The sequence below is a fragment of the Lemur catta genome, chromosome 14 (genome assembly GCF_020740605.2).
Source record: "Lemur catta isolate mLemCat1 chromosome 14, mLemCat1.pri, whole genome shotgun sequence".
In the NCBI taxonomy this organism is placed as follows: domain Eukaryota; kingdom Metazoa; phylum Chordata; class Mammalia; order Primates; family Lemuridae; genus Lemur; species Lemur catta.
The window spans coordinates 16,431,229-16,445,541 of record NC_059141.1 but is presented as its reverse complement, the minus strand read 5'-3'; the positions used below and the strand labels follow the sequence as shown (position 1 = coordinate 16,445,541).

Sequence of the window (14,313 nt, the reverse complement as noted above, 5' to 3'; positions counted from 1 at the left end):
CATAGAAAGTCTGCAGTTGTCTTGTTGCTTCCTCATCATTAGATTCAGGGTAAGCATTCTTGGCCTGAGTGCTGCATGAGTGGTACATACTTATTCCATCATGTAACGTGTGCCATTGTTAGTGATGCTGTTGGATCACTAGTAGATCTCAGTTGTAAAAGTGCCTTTTCCCCTTTATAATTAATAAGTGATATGGGGGATTAGTCTTTAAGACTGTGAGTATCAGGTTCCCCAACAACTTTTTTACCAGTTGTTTTAGCACTTTTTATTGACCTTGCCTAAATCAGTTATTACAGAGGGGGTTTCAAAATGATGATTCTTAGATTCTATCATTGTGTCTACATTTATTAGCAGTCACTCTTCTGTAATGAAAAACCTTCACCTTTCATTTTTTACAAAAGTGTCATTTGTGATTCATGGATTCCTTTTTAAAATTCAGTGTGTTATCCCATTGTCATTATTTTTGATGCTCAGGTTTTCCCAAATATGGGCAGTGGGAATTCCAGGCTAGGTCCTGTGTCCTCTTGACATATCCTCATTAATCTTCAGCACTTCCTTGCTTTTTGGCAGATATTCAGGGTTACCTGGAAGATACATTTTTTTAAAACTGCAAACTTTAGCATTGGAAAGAAATTTTTTCAGGGTGACTTAAATATTTGACTTTTTAATTTTCATTATGCAGTTAAAGCCTTTAGATTAGTTTTTTGATATAAGTAAATTCATCATTGAATAAAGTTGTTGTTATAGGGAATTATTACCTTTCTTATGTTTTATTTATAGGTGACCAAGTCAGTCATCGGGGTGCTCTAACTGGAGGTTATTATGATACAAGGAAGTCTCGACTTGAATTACAGAAAGACGTTAGAAAAGCAGAAGAAGAATTAGGTGAGCTTGAAGCAAAGCTCAATGAAAACCTGCGTAGAAATATTGAAAATATCTTTTTATTTTGTGCTTAATGATGGCTCCTATAGAGAAAGAGCTGTGTTTTGATTGCAGTGTGTAATCTTCTGTGTGGTGGGTGTGTTTTTCTCATATATACAGTAGAGGAAAAAATTCCATGCCTTTCACTTTGACTTTTATTTAATCACAGGAGTTTATGTTTGTTTAACTTTTGAAGACTAAGGGGAAAGGCTAAAAGCTATTTTAATATTGATTCTTTGCTTAACTATTAGTAGCTAATACTAGTGAGTCACTTTTGAAAGAAAACTCAAGAAACACCAAAATTAAAGATTATTGGGCAAAGAAAGGAAACTAAGAAGGATTGGTCAGTGAATTGTAAAAGGAAACCTAGATAGTGTTGGAACAAAGAAGAGGGTGGGAGCATCAGTATTGCCACATACAGTACAGAAGTCAAATATATAAGGATTGAAAAATGTCCATTAGGTTTAACCTTTTTTTTTTTTTTTGGTGAGACGGGGTCTGGCTTTGTTGCCCCGGCTAGAGTGCAGTAGTGTCACAGCTCACTGCAACCTCAAACTTCGGCGGCTGAAGCGATCCTCCTGCCTCAGTCCCCTGAGTAGCTGGGACTACAGGCATGCACCACCACACCTGGCTAATTTTTCTGTTTTTTTGTAGAGATGGGGTCTCGCCCTTGCTCAGGCTGATCTTGAACTTCTGGCCTCAAGCAGTCCTCTTGCCTTAGCTCCCAAAGTGCTAGAATTACAAGTGGGAGCCACTGTGCCCAGCAGATTTTACTATCTTGAAGTTGTTTGGTGCAGATTTAGTGTTAGTGGAGGAAATGGCTATCAAAAATCCAAGTCTGAGTAAACATAGTTGTTCTTTCACATAAAAATGATGCTGCACAAAGAGTGGCTAGTTTAGCTCACAACTGAAACAGTCGTGCATGTGCATTTTCTTAGAACAACCATAATGCTTTGGTATAAGGCAGAAGTATAATACTTTGTGCTTCCCATTTAGTCATACAGTGTTAAAAATACAGGTCCTTGGTGCATCAAGAAAAAATAAAGTTAATGATTTTTACTGCTTCAGTTTCTTAAGTGAAACTGGCAGTTTTTTTTTTAACCGCAAGTTTATAGCTTCTGTGTTATCAGTGCAATCAACAGCAAGGAGAAAAAGACAAGCATCTTAGCTTTGACCTTGCCCAGGTCTGCATATCACACTTTGAGAACTGCCTAAATTTGGCAAGGTGTTCACACAAAGAAAGTATGGGGAAATACTAAGAAAAAAGGACGTTGACAGCATATACCAAGCTATCTTCCTGTATTTGATAATCTAGCTAGTTGAATTATTCTTCCACATTGGGCAATGCCTACTTTTCATGCATAACTTCCTAAAGTACCATAGTGCCTTAAGCATAATAGATAAGACAGTGAATACTTGTTGAATGAAAAGATACTTTAAAAAATATAGTTAGATTTCACTTAGCTTCCTTTAGGGTTTTCTAAGAATTTTTTTTTGTTTAGCTACTAGTAAAATAGTACACATGTTATTTTGAGAGTGATATGGTGGGGTAAAATGTTTTAAGCTCCTTTTATGATTGAACACGTTTAGGGTAGTATAGTTCAGCATTGTTAGGGTCCATAAATGTGAGGACATAACTGTTATTTAGGGTTAAAGAAAAGGGGATACATGGTCTTGTGTTAATAAAGAACTGAAGAGAATTTAGGATATGTGATAATATTTACAACCTGGAGAGAGTTTTCCTTAGCCTTGTATATGGATTAATAATGAAATTGATCAGTTGATGAACCAAATGCAACAGATAGAGACCCAGCAAAGGAAATTTAAAGCATCCAGAGATAGCATATTATCAGAAATGAAGATGCTAAAAGAGAAGAGGCAGCAGTCAGAGAAAACCTTTATGCCTAAGGTTCGTAAGTATATCTTTTAGTATAGATTAATTGGGGTGGATCATATGTTATCTTTGAATTTTATGTGTTCCATTTTTCTTTGTACCCATACTTTTGAATATCTACATCTGTACCCACATCCATGGATACCCAGAATCTCCTATTGGCTCCATTCAAATTTTTCACCTTCATTGGATAAATAGGCATTTTGAGATATGGCACAATAGTATTGTCTGACCATCAGTATTTAATTTGTCAGTACTTTTTCTGTCTGGAAGCACTCTGGAATTAGTTGAGTATTTGATTGCATTTTGTCCAGATTGTATTAAAATGAGTGGAAAGCAAACTTGTAAGTCATAATATATTATTTATCTCCTGAACTTGAAGCAGTTTTGACAAGTCTTTTACATCACTACATCAATAGTATCAATGCTATCAATGGTACTAAAACAACAAAGAGGTGAAAAAAATAAAGGGTCTACAATCGTACCATCCCAATACATTCTGGCAGTTTCTTTTTGGCAGGGGAAACAGAGTCTTGCTCTGTCACCAAGGCTAGAGTGCAGTGGCATCATCATAGCTCATTGCAAGTCAAGCTCCTAGGTTCAAGTGATCCTCCTGCCTCAGACTCTCCTGAGTTGGTGGGACTATGAAGTGCACTCTACCACACCCTGCTAATTTTTCTATTTTTTGTAGAGACGAGGTCTGGCGCTTGCTCAGGCTAGTCTCAAACTCATGGTGACAAGTAATCCTTCCACCTTGGCCTCCCAAAGTACTAAGATTACCGGCGTGAACTGCCTTGCCCTGCCTCTTGCAACTTTTTATTCTTATGAATATGCCTTATGAAGATTTTAGTTTAATCATGGGATATGATCTGATCCACACACCCCCAAAATATTGCATCATAAATATTTTTCTTGTTGCTACAGAATCCTAATTGCCAAATTTAATGGGTACCTAATATTTCAGTTGATATCATTATTTATTGAGCTTACTAATATCAAATACAGATTATTTCCAGTTTTTTACTATTAGTATATTATATTTTACTATTATAAGTAACACAATGACTAATACCTTTAATAATAAATGGATAACCTGTCACATAGCAACGTAGCTTACAAAGTTTGGAGGCAAGTTTGCATGCTATGGAGTCCACCAGAGAGTCATTGAAAGCAGAACTGGGAACTGATTTGCTTTCTCAACTTAGTCTGGAAGATCAGAAGAGAGTAGATGCACTGAATGATGAAATTCGTCAACTTCAGCAGGCAAGTACAACTTGCAGGAAAAAAATTTTCATTGATAATTGGCAACTATGAAAAGTGTCTTTTTTGCTAAATAAAGGAATGTGAAAGAAAAGAACATTGAGAAACATAGAAATGAGACTTGGACTTAAACCCATTAAGAATAAATTTTTCTGTGCCATTTTGGCTGTTAGGATTATATAAGAAATCTTCATTTTCTCCTGTCTTACTTAGTTATCATTACTTATTAGTTGTAAGTATTACTATTACTAGTAAGATTAAGCTTGTTTAATAATGATTTAAAGATTTAATGTTTTGAGTAAACATTCTAATATTTGACTTTTTAATGCATAGATGTAAACAACACTGAGTCCAAAAAATGAAAAGCAGGAAAAGAGAACTATTTTTGACAGCACCTTATAAAAAGAACCAGGCATAAAAATTTAGCATTACGGATAAACAAAAGAGAGAAAATAAAGAAAGTATAGGGCTTTTTGGAAGGTTATAAAATAGAAAAGTCTATTTTCAGCTCCTTTGAGCAAAAGTAATGGACAGGGCGGCAGATTAACAGCATTCCTGTGTGTGAAATATGCATGCTCATGTAGACAACTAATTTTTCTTCTTAATTCTAGGAAAATAGACAGTTGCTAAATGAAAGAATTAAATTAGAAGGTATTATTACTCGAGTAGAGACTTACCTCAATGAGAATCTGCGAAAACGCTTGGACCAAGTAGAACAGGTGTGTTGTTTTTTTGAGGGTTGTTTGATGCCCATAACTTATTAAAATTGGTTATAAGAGGCTCTGATTAAAAGCATGAGTTTTGGGGGCAGAAAGCCTAGTAGTCTGTCTGTGAGCTGTGGGTTGGAGTTGTAGCAGTGCCACCTAGTGTATGACTTTGGACAAGTCATTTAATATTTCTGAGCCTCAGCGTCCTCTTGTGTAAAATAAGCACAGTAGTACCTGTTTTGTATGATTGCTATCCTGGTACATTCTAGGTGTTCAGTAAATGTTAGTTATTATTTTCTCAGAAGTAGTCAGATGCTGAGAAATTTTCAAGTAATTATATCATTACTCCCTCATCCCATGGATACTTTATTTGCAATTATATGAAATATGTATATTTTTTTGTTTTCCTGAATGTTTATTCAAGTATAATAACAGCTATAGAAACTGTTGGCAGTCTTAACATTTTGAAACTAACAAAATTTGTATTTTGCATTTTAATGCTTGTAAGTTTTTCTGTGTTGCAGGAACTTAATGAATTGAGAGAGACAGAAGGGGGTACTGTTCTCACTGCCACAACATCAGAACTTGAAGCCATCAATAAAAGAGTAAAAGATACTATGGCACGATCAGAAGGTGAATTTTTATATAGTAAATTTTTTTTGATATTTGGCTTGTTTTATAAAATAATATCCAAATAGGGAAAAGCCATGTACTAATGATTTTTTTTATTTTCCATCATCATGAACAATTTATAGTGAACGGAATATAGTAAGTTGACTATAAATAGTAACTTTTGTTGAAATGTTCATGAAAATTTTATGAGAGACCATAAATTATTCATTTCATTGACAGAAGTTTGAGGTACCTGAATCAGGTTTCTCTTGTCACTTAGTTGCTGAGAAGATAATTTTTTAGTTTTTTATAAACATGAACATTAAGTAATGAAACTTACATACTTCAGTGACTCGTGTACACTCCTAATTTTGTCATGACTTAAATAGTTCATGAATTCTCACAGTAAAATTTAAAGAAACACTTAAAAAACCTAAAACCTATCTATTTTGGTAGATATGACTATTAAAATAAAATCTTTGCTCATATAACACTCTGGCTTTAAAATAGATATTACAACCTAATTTTGTTTTTTTCCTTATCTTAGATTTGGACAATTCCATTGATAAAACAGAAGCTGGAATTAAGGAGCTTCAGAAAAGTATGGAGCGCTGGAAAAACATGGAAAAAGAACACATGGATGCTATAAATCATGATACTAAAGAACTGGAAAAGATGACAAATCGACAAGGCATGCTATTGAAGAAGAAAGAAGAGTGTATGAAGAAAATTCGAGAACTTGGATCACTTCCCCAGGAAGCATTTGAAAAGTACCAGACGCTGAGCCTCAAACAGGTAAATCTTGGTGATTTTAAATTTGAAGTTTTATTGCAAATTGCTCTGTATGGGAGTTTATTTATACATGTTTTTTTCTCTTTCTAGTTGTTTCGAAAACTTGAACAGTGCAACACAGAATTAAAGAAGTATAGCCATGTTAACAAAAAAGCTTTAGATCAGTTTGTAAATTTCTCTGAGCAGAAAGAAAAGTTAATAAAGCGACAAGAAGAGTTGGATAGGGGGTATAAATCAATTATGGAACTGATGAATGTACTTGAACTTCGAAAATATGAAGCGATTCAGTTAACTTTCAAACAGGTATGTTTGTGTTTATAGTTAAAACATACACATAGGACAAAAGCTTCAGCTCTTACTCAGTTTGTGAAGATTTTAAAGCTTTTAAACCCTTGACAGGTGGATCTAAAACTCAAGAACAAGTCCAGCATGTAGGTTGCTAACATACAGTAACTTAAATGTTTTACACAGCTCTTAAGAAGATCCAATCTGTCATTTTTGTTCTTAAGATTAAAAAATAATTTGTTGCTTTTAAATATTTGTCTTTGCTTTAAGCAGTAATATGAATAATTCCACTTAAGAAAAAGTTATATTTGAATTGACTTTTTTTTTTTTTTTTAAGGTCTCCAAGAACTTCAGTGAAGTATTTCAGAAGTTAGTACCTGGTGGCAAAGCTACTTTGGTGATGAAGAAAGGAGATGTGGAGGGCAGTCAGTCTCAGGATGAAGGAGAAGGGAGTGGTGAAAGTGAGAGGGGTTCTGGGTCACAAAGCAGTGTCCCATCAGTTGACCAGTTCACTGGAGTTGGAATTAGGGTAAAATACCTTTACATTCCATTTTCCTCAGAACATTACCATAGTAGAATTTATAAAATCTTTGGGAAATCTAAATTGGTACATTATATGCAGTTTAATTTTAAGAGATGATGATGATTCTACCCCTTTAGGTTGTTAACTCATAGTATATTTTCTTAGGTATCATTTACAGGAAAACAAGGTGAAATGAGAGAAATGCAACAGCTTTCAGGTGGGCAGAAATCCTTGGTAGCCCTTGCTCTGATTTTTGCCATTCAGAAATGTGACCCAGCTCCTTTTTATTTGTTTGATGAGATTGACCAGGCTCTGGATGCTCAGCACAGAAAGGCTGTATCAGGTACAGTTTTGGTTTTGTACTTACCAATGAGAACTTGCTTAAAGATTATACCTTACCTCTTCTATAGTGCTGTCTTGTTGCCTGAGGTATTGTGGGGGACTAGAGAGGTTATATATTCAATAAGTAAAATAACTTCTCTCTTTCAGGTTTTTAAAAGTTAAGTATTAAGACTACTTTATGAGGTTTAGTTATGTGAGAAGTAGCTGTGTAATCCTTTGAGTCAGTTGAAAATGCTACTCTAATTAAATTTTCATACAAAAGTCTCTCATTTTAAAACTTGTTTTTCTTAATGTTAGACTAGTCCTTGTCATAAACAGTGTTGATTCTGTATTTAAAGAATCTAATTCTGATCTTGAGTAAGTTAACATAAAGTCTTTGGGGGAATGGGTAACAGAAAGAAGTTTGTTTTTGTTTTTTTGTGTGAGAAAACTTACTTTGCCCTAACTAATGCTTTGTTAGAAGTTGCTTCTTCTTGATATTAAATAAGAAGTTTATATTTTATAACTTTAAGATATTGGGGTTAAAGATTTATAACTAATTTAAGAAGTTAAGTTGGTAATTTTTGCAGCTGTATGTATGAAAAATAAAAACCACAGGCTGTTTTGACAGTTTTGAATTTTAGGTAAGAGTAAAGATGGTTGCTTTTTCAATTTTCAGATCTGCCAAGAAGAACTTATTAAATTATTTCTTTTTACAGATATGATTATGGAACTTGCTGTACATGCTCAGTTTATTACAACTACTTTTAGGCCTGAACTGCTTGAGTCAGCTGACAAGTTTTATGGTGTAAAGTTCAGAAACAAGGTAATTTTATTTTACGTGAGGTTTATTAGTGTTTCATTATATTTATTGGATTCTGGTTTTATGTTACTTAAATAGTAAAAGAAAACTTAGTCCTTGCTTATCTGATGTTGATGTCTTTGTAAAAAAAAACTTGAAATACTTAAGAAGTTTATCAATTTTTTCGTAGTATTCGTTACACTGATTTTTTTTCATTGGCATTATGAGACTACCTTAATGTGTGATCTTTAACAGTTACATACATTCATTTATATTTGGCTGGACTTTATAGCTCTTTCTGGTGTCTTCCAGCCTTAAGATTCTTTGATGAAATAGCAAAGCAATAGAAACTGAACAAAAAAAGTAGTTTACATGTTTAGGCATAAGTGTCTATATATGTCTTCAGAGCATTAAAATGCAGAATATTTTTAAACCCACACATTGAACAAACACAATTGTAAATAAAGGTAAAGGTATCGGTGCTTCACTTGGCTTAGTATATAAAATACTAAAATAAATATAAATAGGTGATAAGCTGTATATTTTTAATATTACCCTATACAGTGCAAACACTACATATTTCTTTAGGATTTAACAGATTTTGTTTTTAACATTTATTGTTCTTCAGGTTAGTCATATTGATGTGATCACAGCAGAGATGGCTAAAGACTTTGTTGAAGATGATACCACCCATGGTTAAGTGGAAAATATTGCCAACTGGTTTGGAAGATGTGTGTAGTAATATGATTCTCATACCCAGAAACTGTAAATTTAAACCTAAATATTTGGTCATTATTCATAGTTTTCAGACTTACAGCATACATAGTCCTTTTATATTTCCGTCTTTGTATTTTATAAGACACTCTGTAATGTTACATTTCTACTTATAGTTTAAGAATTTTATTTCCTGCGCTTTTTGTAAAGTGTCCTGCTCCTGTTTTAAATCTTTTGAAACATGCTAAATATTCTTTCCTAATTATTTTATCAGCTGTCCTGCCTCTTTTTTTATAGCTTCAATTAAATAATTTGTTTTGTGACTAATTTAGTATTTTATGTCTTTTTTTGTTTGTTATTGTCTTTTCCAGTGAGAACACCAATCAGATTGGATGTAAGGCCCCATTTGACTTAATCACCTTTTTAAAGACCCTGTCTTCATATACAGTTATATCTGAGTTATTGAGAGTTAGGGCTTCAACATGTGAATTTGGGGAGGGGGACACAAATCAGCCCCTGTGGGAACATTGGTATATTACTATCAACTAAACTCCAGATTTTATTCAGATTTCACTAGTTTTTCCACTAATGCCTTTGTTATTTTCTAGAATCCCTTAGGGATACTACATTGCATTTAGTTGTCATGTCTTTTCTGGTCTGTGACAGTTTGTTTTTCATGCTGTAAGAATTTTTGAGGAATGCTTCTCAGATATTTTGTAGAATGTCCCTCAATTTAGGTTTGTTTGATATTTTTCTCATGGTTAGACTGGGGTGAAATAATACCACAGAAGTGAAGTATCCTCATCACATCATAAAACAATACATATTATTAGTGATAATGTTTATCTTGATCATCTGCCCAAACATCGTGTTTGCCAGGTTTCTTCATTGTAAAGTTACGTTTTTTTCCCTTTCCATACTCTCTTTTTTGAAAGCAAGTCACTAAGTGCAGCCCACTTTGGGGGGGGTCTCCTGTGACCTGGGAAAACTACCTTATTAGTTCTGGTAGCTTTTTTTGGTAGATTCTTTGAGATTTTCTATGTAGACGATCATCACCTGTAAATAAGGGATGATTTTATTTCTCTTTTCCAACATAATTCCCTTAAATTTTTTTTTCTTGTTGATTCTCCCACCTCCCTCAACCCCCCAAGTTTATAGTTATTATCTACAGGAAAGTTTTTTAGGAACTACTCTTCCCTTAGTGGAAACCAGAAGTACCTTAAGGGGTACTTTTCAAATAAATATTAATGAGACTTTAAATTTTCTTAAAAATATGCATTCTCTTTGAGTTTTCATTTTGACTAGCTGAATCTAGAGAGTTTAAATACTCAGTGTATATACTCCACAGTTTGTTATAATATAACTGATCTTCTATAACAGAGAAATTGGTATAAGATATGTTCTACCCAAGGCTCCATTCAAAGGGTTATGTAACTATAACATCTGTCTAGTATTCCTACTAACTTTCCTATGCATTTACCCAAGAATATTCATCATGAGTCATTAAATTCCTATGAAGGTTAAAAAGGTTGGTGTGTAGTTTATGATCTATAGCTTTGTTCTTATATGACCAATGCTTTACAATATGAAATTTGGTGTAAGTTCCATTTAAGACTCAAATTCAAGGGATGTTAAAGGCATAGCATCATTCCAGAACTTAATATGTTTTTAAGCATCTTCCCAGGGAAACAACAGTATAATGAAACTCCAGTGAATTTGTAAGAATAAAACACCTAAAAAATGAAACACAATAAATGTTTTAAAAATCCATATTTTTGCTATATTAATCATGAATTAGTAATTCTATGAAAGTGAATAGAAAAATGTGAAAATCCTGGACATTATTAGTCAACTCAGAAACTTAGAAGAAGGACAGAAATCTACCCAAGGTATTAGGCAGTGATTCATAAGAAATTCTAAAGTGCTGCTCTGTGGCTGGATAGTCCTCTCCTCAAAGTAAGACTGATTCTTCCACTTAGGGATTTTGTTAATACTGTCACAAGTGTACTACATTTACCGTAGTAGATTTGAAGGATGTATATATTTTTAATGGCCTTACCAGCCAGACTGCCATTATTAACTTTTAGGGCATTTCCTTCAAATGTTTATACAAAGTTTTATGGTTGGTTGTTTTTATGTTTACACCAAGTATATAACTTTATATCCTGGATTTTTCAGTTAGTAATACAATATAAAATATTCCTGTTTTAATTCTTTAGAAGCAAAATTTTAAGGCTGGGCGCGGTGGCTCACGCCTGTAATCCTAGCAGTCTGGGAGGCCGAGGCGGGTGGATCGTTTGAGCTCAGGAGTTCGAGACCAGCCTGAGCAAGAGTGAAACCCCCGTCTCTACTAAAAATAGAAAGAAATTAGCTGGAAAACTAAAAATATATAGAAAAAATTAACTGGGCATGGTGGCGCATGCCTGTAGTCCCAGCTACTCGGGAGGCTGAGGCAGGAGGATTGCTTAAGCCCAGGAGTTTGAGGTTGCTGTGAACTAGGCTGACACCACGGCACTCTAGTCCGGGCAACAGAGTGAGACTCTGTCTCAAAAAAAAAAAAAAAAAATAGCCATGTGATACTCTGTCAAATAAAAGCATAACTTATTTATCCCATTGGAGCATAACTTACTTATCCCATTGGGGACTTAGAAATTACCTTTTGGCTAAAATACCGAAACCAAAAACAGATAAATACTTTTACACATAAAACTTTGGACATTTATAATTATTTTCCCAAGACAGACTGCCAGAAATTAGAGTGTGAATATTTATAAGGCTTTTTGTGTAATTTTTATACCCTTTAAAAAGAATGTAAAATATGGAATGGTTAGTATAAGTGGGTTAGTTAAGGATTTAACTATTCAAAATAAATGAAAAAGTAGTTTTAGAATATGGTAACAATTTATTCTCCACATAGGGGGAATTACTGGTGTTTGGGAAAAGTGAATAGTATTCAGACTTCATTGTCACACAGCAAACTGTCTTCTCACATGAGGCACAGCTTCCATTTGTTGGAATGCTTGCCGCAGAGGTGCAGAGAGTATGTTCTGTCTTAAGGATTTGTTAGAGTAGAAATAGTATTCATTCTTTACCTTTTACTCAGGCATATCTTCTTCTGGAACACTAATAATTAATTTGCATATTTGTGCTGAGTCTGATTTAAGCAGAGGAAGAGTAAATGGAAACCAGTTGCACATTAATGCAGTTAAAAATGGTGACTGCAAAGTGTTAACCTACTACCTAGAAATTAGGAGAGTCTGTCCGTATCTACTTGAAGATTTTTTCCTTTATGTTCTTTATTTATATATAATTAGGTGGAAATTATCCTCTACTTTTGTGTGTAGATTTAGCAATAGTTCCTTGTTCCCTTAGTTTCATCTTTTTTGAGAAACAGGTAGTTCTTCCTCCTTTTCATCTGGGGAAGGGATAACAAGCTATTTCAATTGTCTTTTGTGTGGAAATTGTTACAGCGTTTATTTTGGTCACATTATGTAATTTTTGATAAAGTGGTTTGATTAACGTTTGTAGAAGGAACATTATTTTGGCAAGAGCATGTCCTCTTAAAGTATGGATTTCCTGTCTACACTTTAAGCTAAAAATATCAGAGAACCTTGAGAGTTAGGATATATTTAGATGCAGAGATATAAATTTTTTTAGTTTAATACTTTGATTTTACAGATGAGGAAAATTGAAGCGCAAATGAGCATAAGTGATCACAAACCGCTTTGTAAATGACACAGCGAGAACCAAGTCCTGGCTTTCCTGCTTCAGTCGGGCAGACTTTCTACTGCATTTTGTTTCTCCCAAGTTACCTATGAAAATGGGGGAGATATATCATGAGTACGGTGTTGATTGATCCTCCACATTCAGAGAAATAGATTTTAGGGGCACGAGTCACCACCATTTCTGGTTTCCTTTGCTCTTTTCCTCCCTCTCCCTGCCATTTTCTTTAGACCTCACCTATTTAGGTACACTCTGCTCACTTGTCCTAGGGGGACTGGATTACTCCTGGCTGCCAGTCTTCTGCATGAAAGATGCCAACGTTGCTCCATAAATCTGCCACCATGTGGCACTCACTCTCCCCTTCCTAGAGACAGAGAGTCTGCTGGGTGTAAGAGCCCTTGTAGCAGCCAGTAATTGCACAGGGACATGAGGCAGCATAGAGATAAGGTTTTCAAGGAGAGCATGGATATGTTTCCTTTCTCAGGTCCTCACATTGGTTGGTATTAGTCTATTGCAAAGAGACATTGGCATTTGAATGTTATCTTTTATGGATTCTGTGTGGTTCAGATCAGTGCCTGGCAAGTTGGTTATCAAGCACATTGTATGCAATGATAACAAGTCCTGCAATAGCCTCATAAATTAGCCAAAAATTATTCATATATTAAAAATGATCATAAAGACTGGCAACATGGATATACATACAGGTGAGAAGAAAAAAAAGACACCATGGAAAATTGAACTTGAAGGACATGCGTTTAAGACCAAATCATTTGGGGTTACAGAGGCAGTTAATGGGTAATGTAGCAAAGGCCCGTGACATTTCTAAGGCAGAGTCTTCGCTGGAAGAGGTTTTCAAACAAGAATCTATCATACCACCTCAGAATTAGAAATGATGGCTGCAAAGGTTGCTATGGTTGAGGCTTTCCTCACCATTGTCTGTGCTGCTACTTTTTCTCTCAGTATCCTAAATCCCAAATTACTTCATTTTTTTCCAGAGCCACTAGAGGGGGCCCTTGACACATGCTAGCTCCTCCATTTTTCGGTCTAGTTTTTCAAACCCTAGCTTAGAGTTCCAGGAGCAATGAGACGGTCAAGGTGTGATATTCTTGAGGTTTCTCTGTTGCAGGAATTTATGAGCTAAGTGTTAACTGCTTGTAGCTCAGTCATAAATTGGATGCTTTTAGCCAAGGTACCGAGTACATGCAACAGGTTGGATTGCTGTTTAGAAAGCTATACAGCAGCTGTTTAATGGGATCTTGTTAACAAAATGGCAGCCCTTTCTTGTTTGGAACAGCCTTACTTGTTTCTCAGAGCTGTTTTTTCTGCCTGTGCCTTCTGAATCCTCACATAGACCCGGAAGAGGTTGTCCCTATTTTCCTCATTTACTATTTGTTTTTTTTTAAATAGAGACAGGGTCTCACTTTGTCGCTGGAGTGCAGTGGCATAATCATAGCTCACTGCAGCCTTGAACTCCTGGGCTCAATCAGTCCTCCTGCCTCAGCCTCCCAAGTAGCTGGGACTACAGGCATGTGCCACCATGCCCAGCTAATTTTTTCTATATATCCACCGTTGACTCTTAGAATACTGGCATTGAGGATGGCCCATGGCCTTGCGAGGGATGAGAGTTTAACGTATTGACTGCCACACTAGAAAATAAAAATTTTTCCCTGGGGCCACTGTGTTTTATTAAAACAAAACCAGTCCTTTTGATTTGTTATTTTTTATTGTTTTCTGTGCATGAGTTATATGCAACACAATC

The 14,313-nt window shown here is 34.9% G+C and overlaps 1 protein-coding gene across 1 annotated transcript in view; it reads left to right on the top strand.

Annotated features, from left to right (window-relative positions):
• SMC3 (structural maintenance of chromosomes 3) overlaps positions 1 to 9,158 on the top strand; it is a 35,174-nt gene extending 26,016 nt beyond the window's left edge. Inside the window, exons 19-29 of the mRNA XM_045567755.1 lie at positions 781 to 933; positions 2,679 to 2,830; positions 3,920 to 4,078; positions 4,687 to 4,794; positions 5,307 to 5,415; positions 5,942 to 6,189; positions 6,277 to 6,489; positions 6,809 to 7,000; positions 7,160 to 7,337; positions 8,035 to 8,141; positions 8,746 to 9,158. Of these exons, the coding sequence (XP_045423711.1) occupies positions 781 to 933; positions 2,679 to 2,830; positions 3,920 to 4,078; positions 4,687 to 4,794; positions 5,307 to 5,415; positions 5,942 to 6,189; positions 6,277 to 6,489; positions 6,809 to 7,000; positions 7,160 to 7,337; positions 8,035 to 8,141; positions 8,746 to 8,817 (1,691 nt within the window). The 3' untranslated portion in view covers positions 8,818 to 9,158. The remainder of the gene's footprint in view (positions 1 to 780; positions 934 to 2,678; positions 2,831 to 3,919; positions 4,079 to 4,686; positions 4,795 to 5,306; positions 5,416 to 5,941; positions 6,190 to 6,276; positions 6,490 to 6,808; positions 7,001 to 7,159; positions 7,338 to 8,034; positions 8,142 to 8,745) is intronic.
• Positions 9,159 to 14,313: the final 5,155 nt, after the last annotated feature.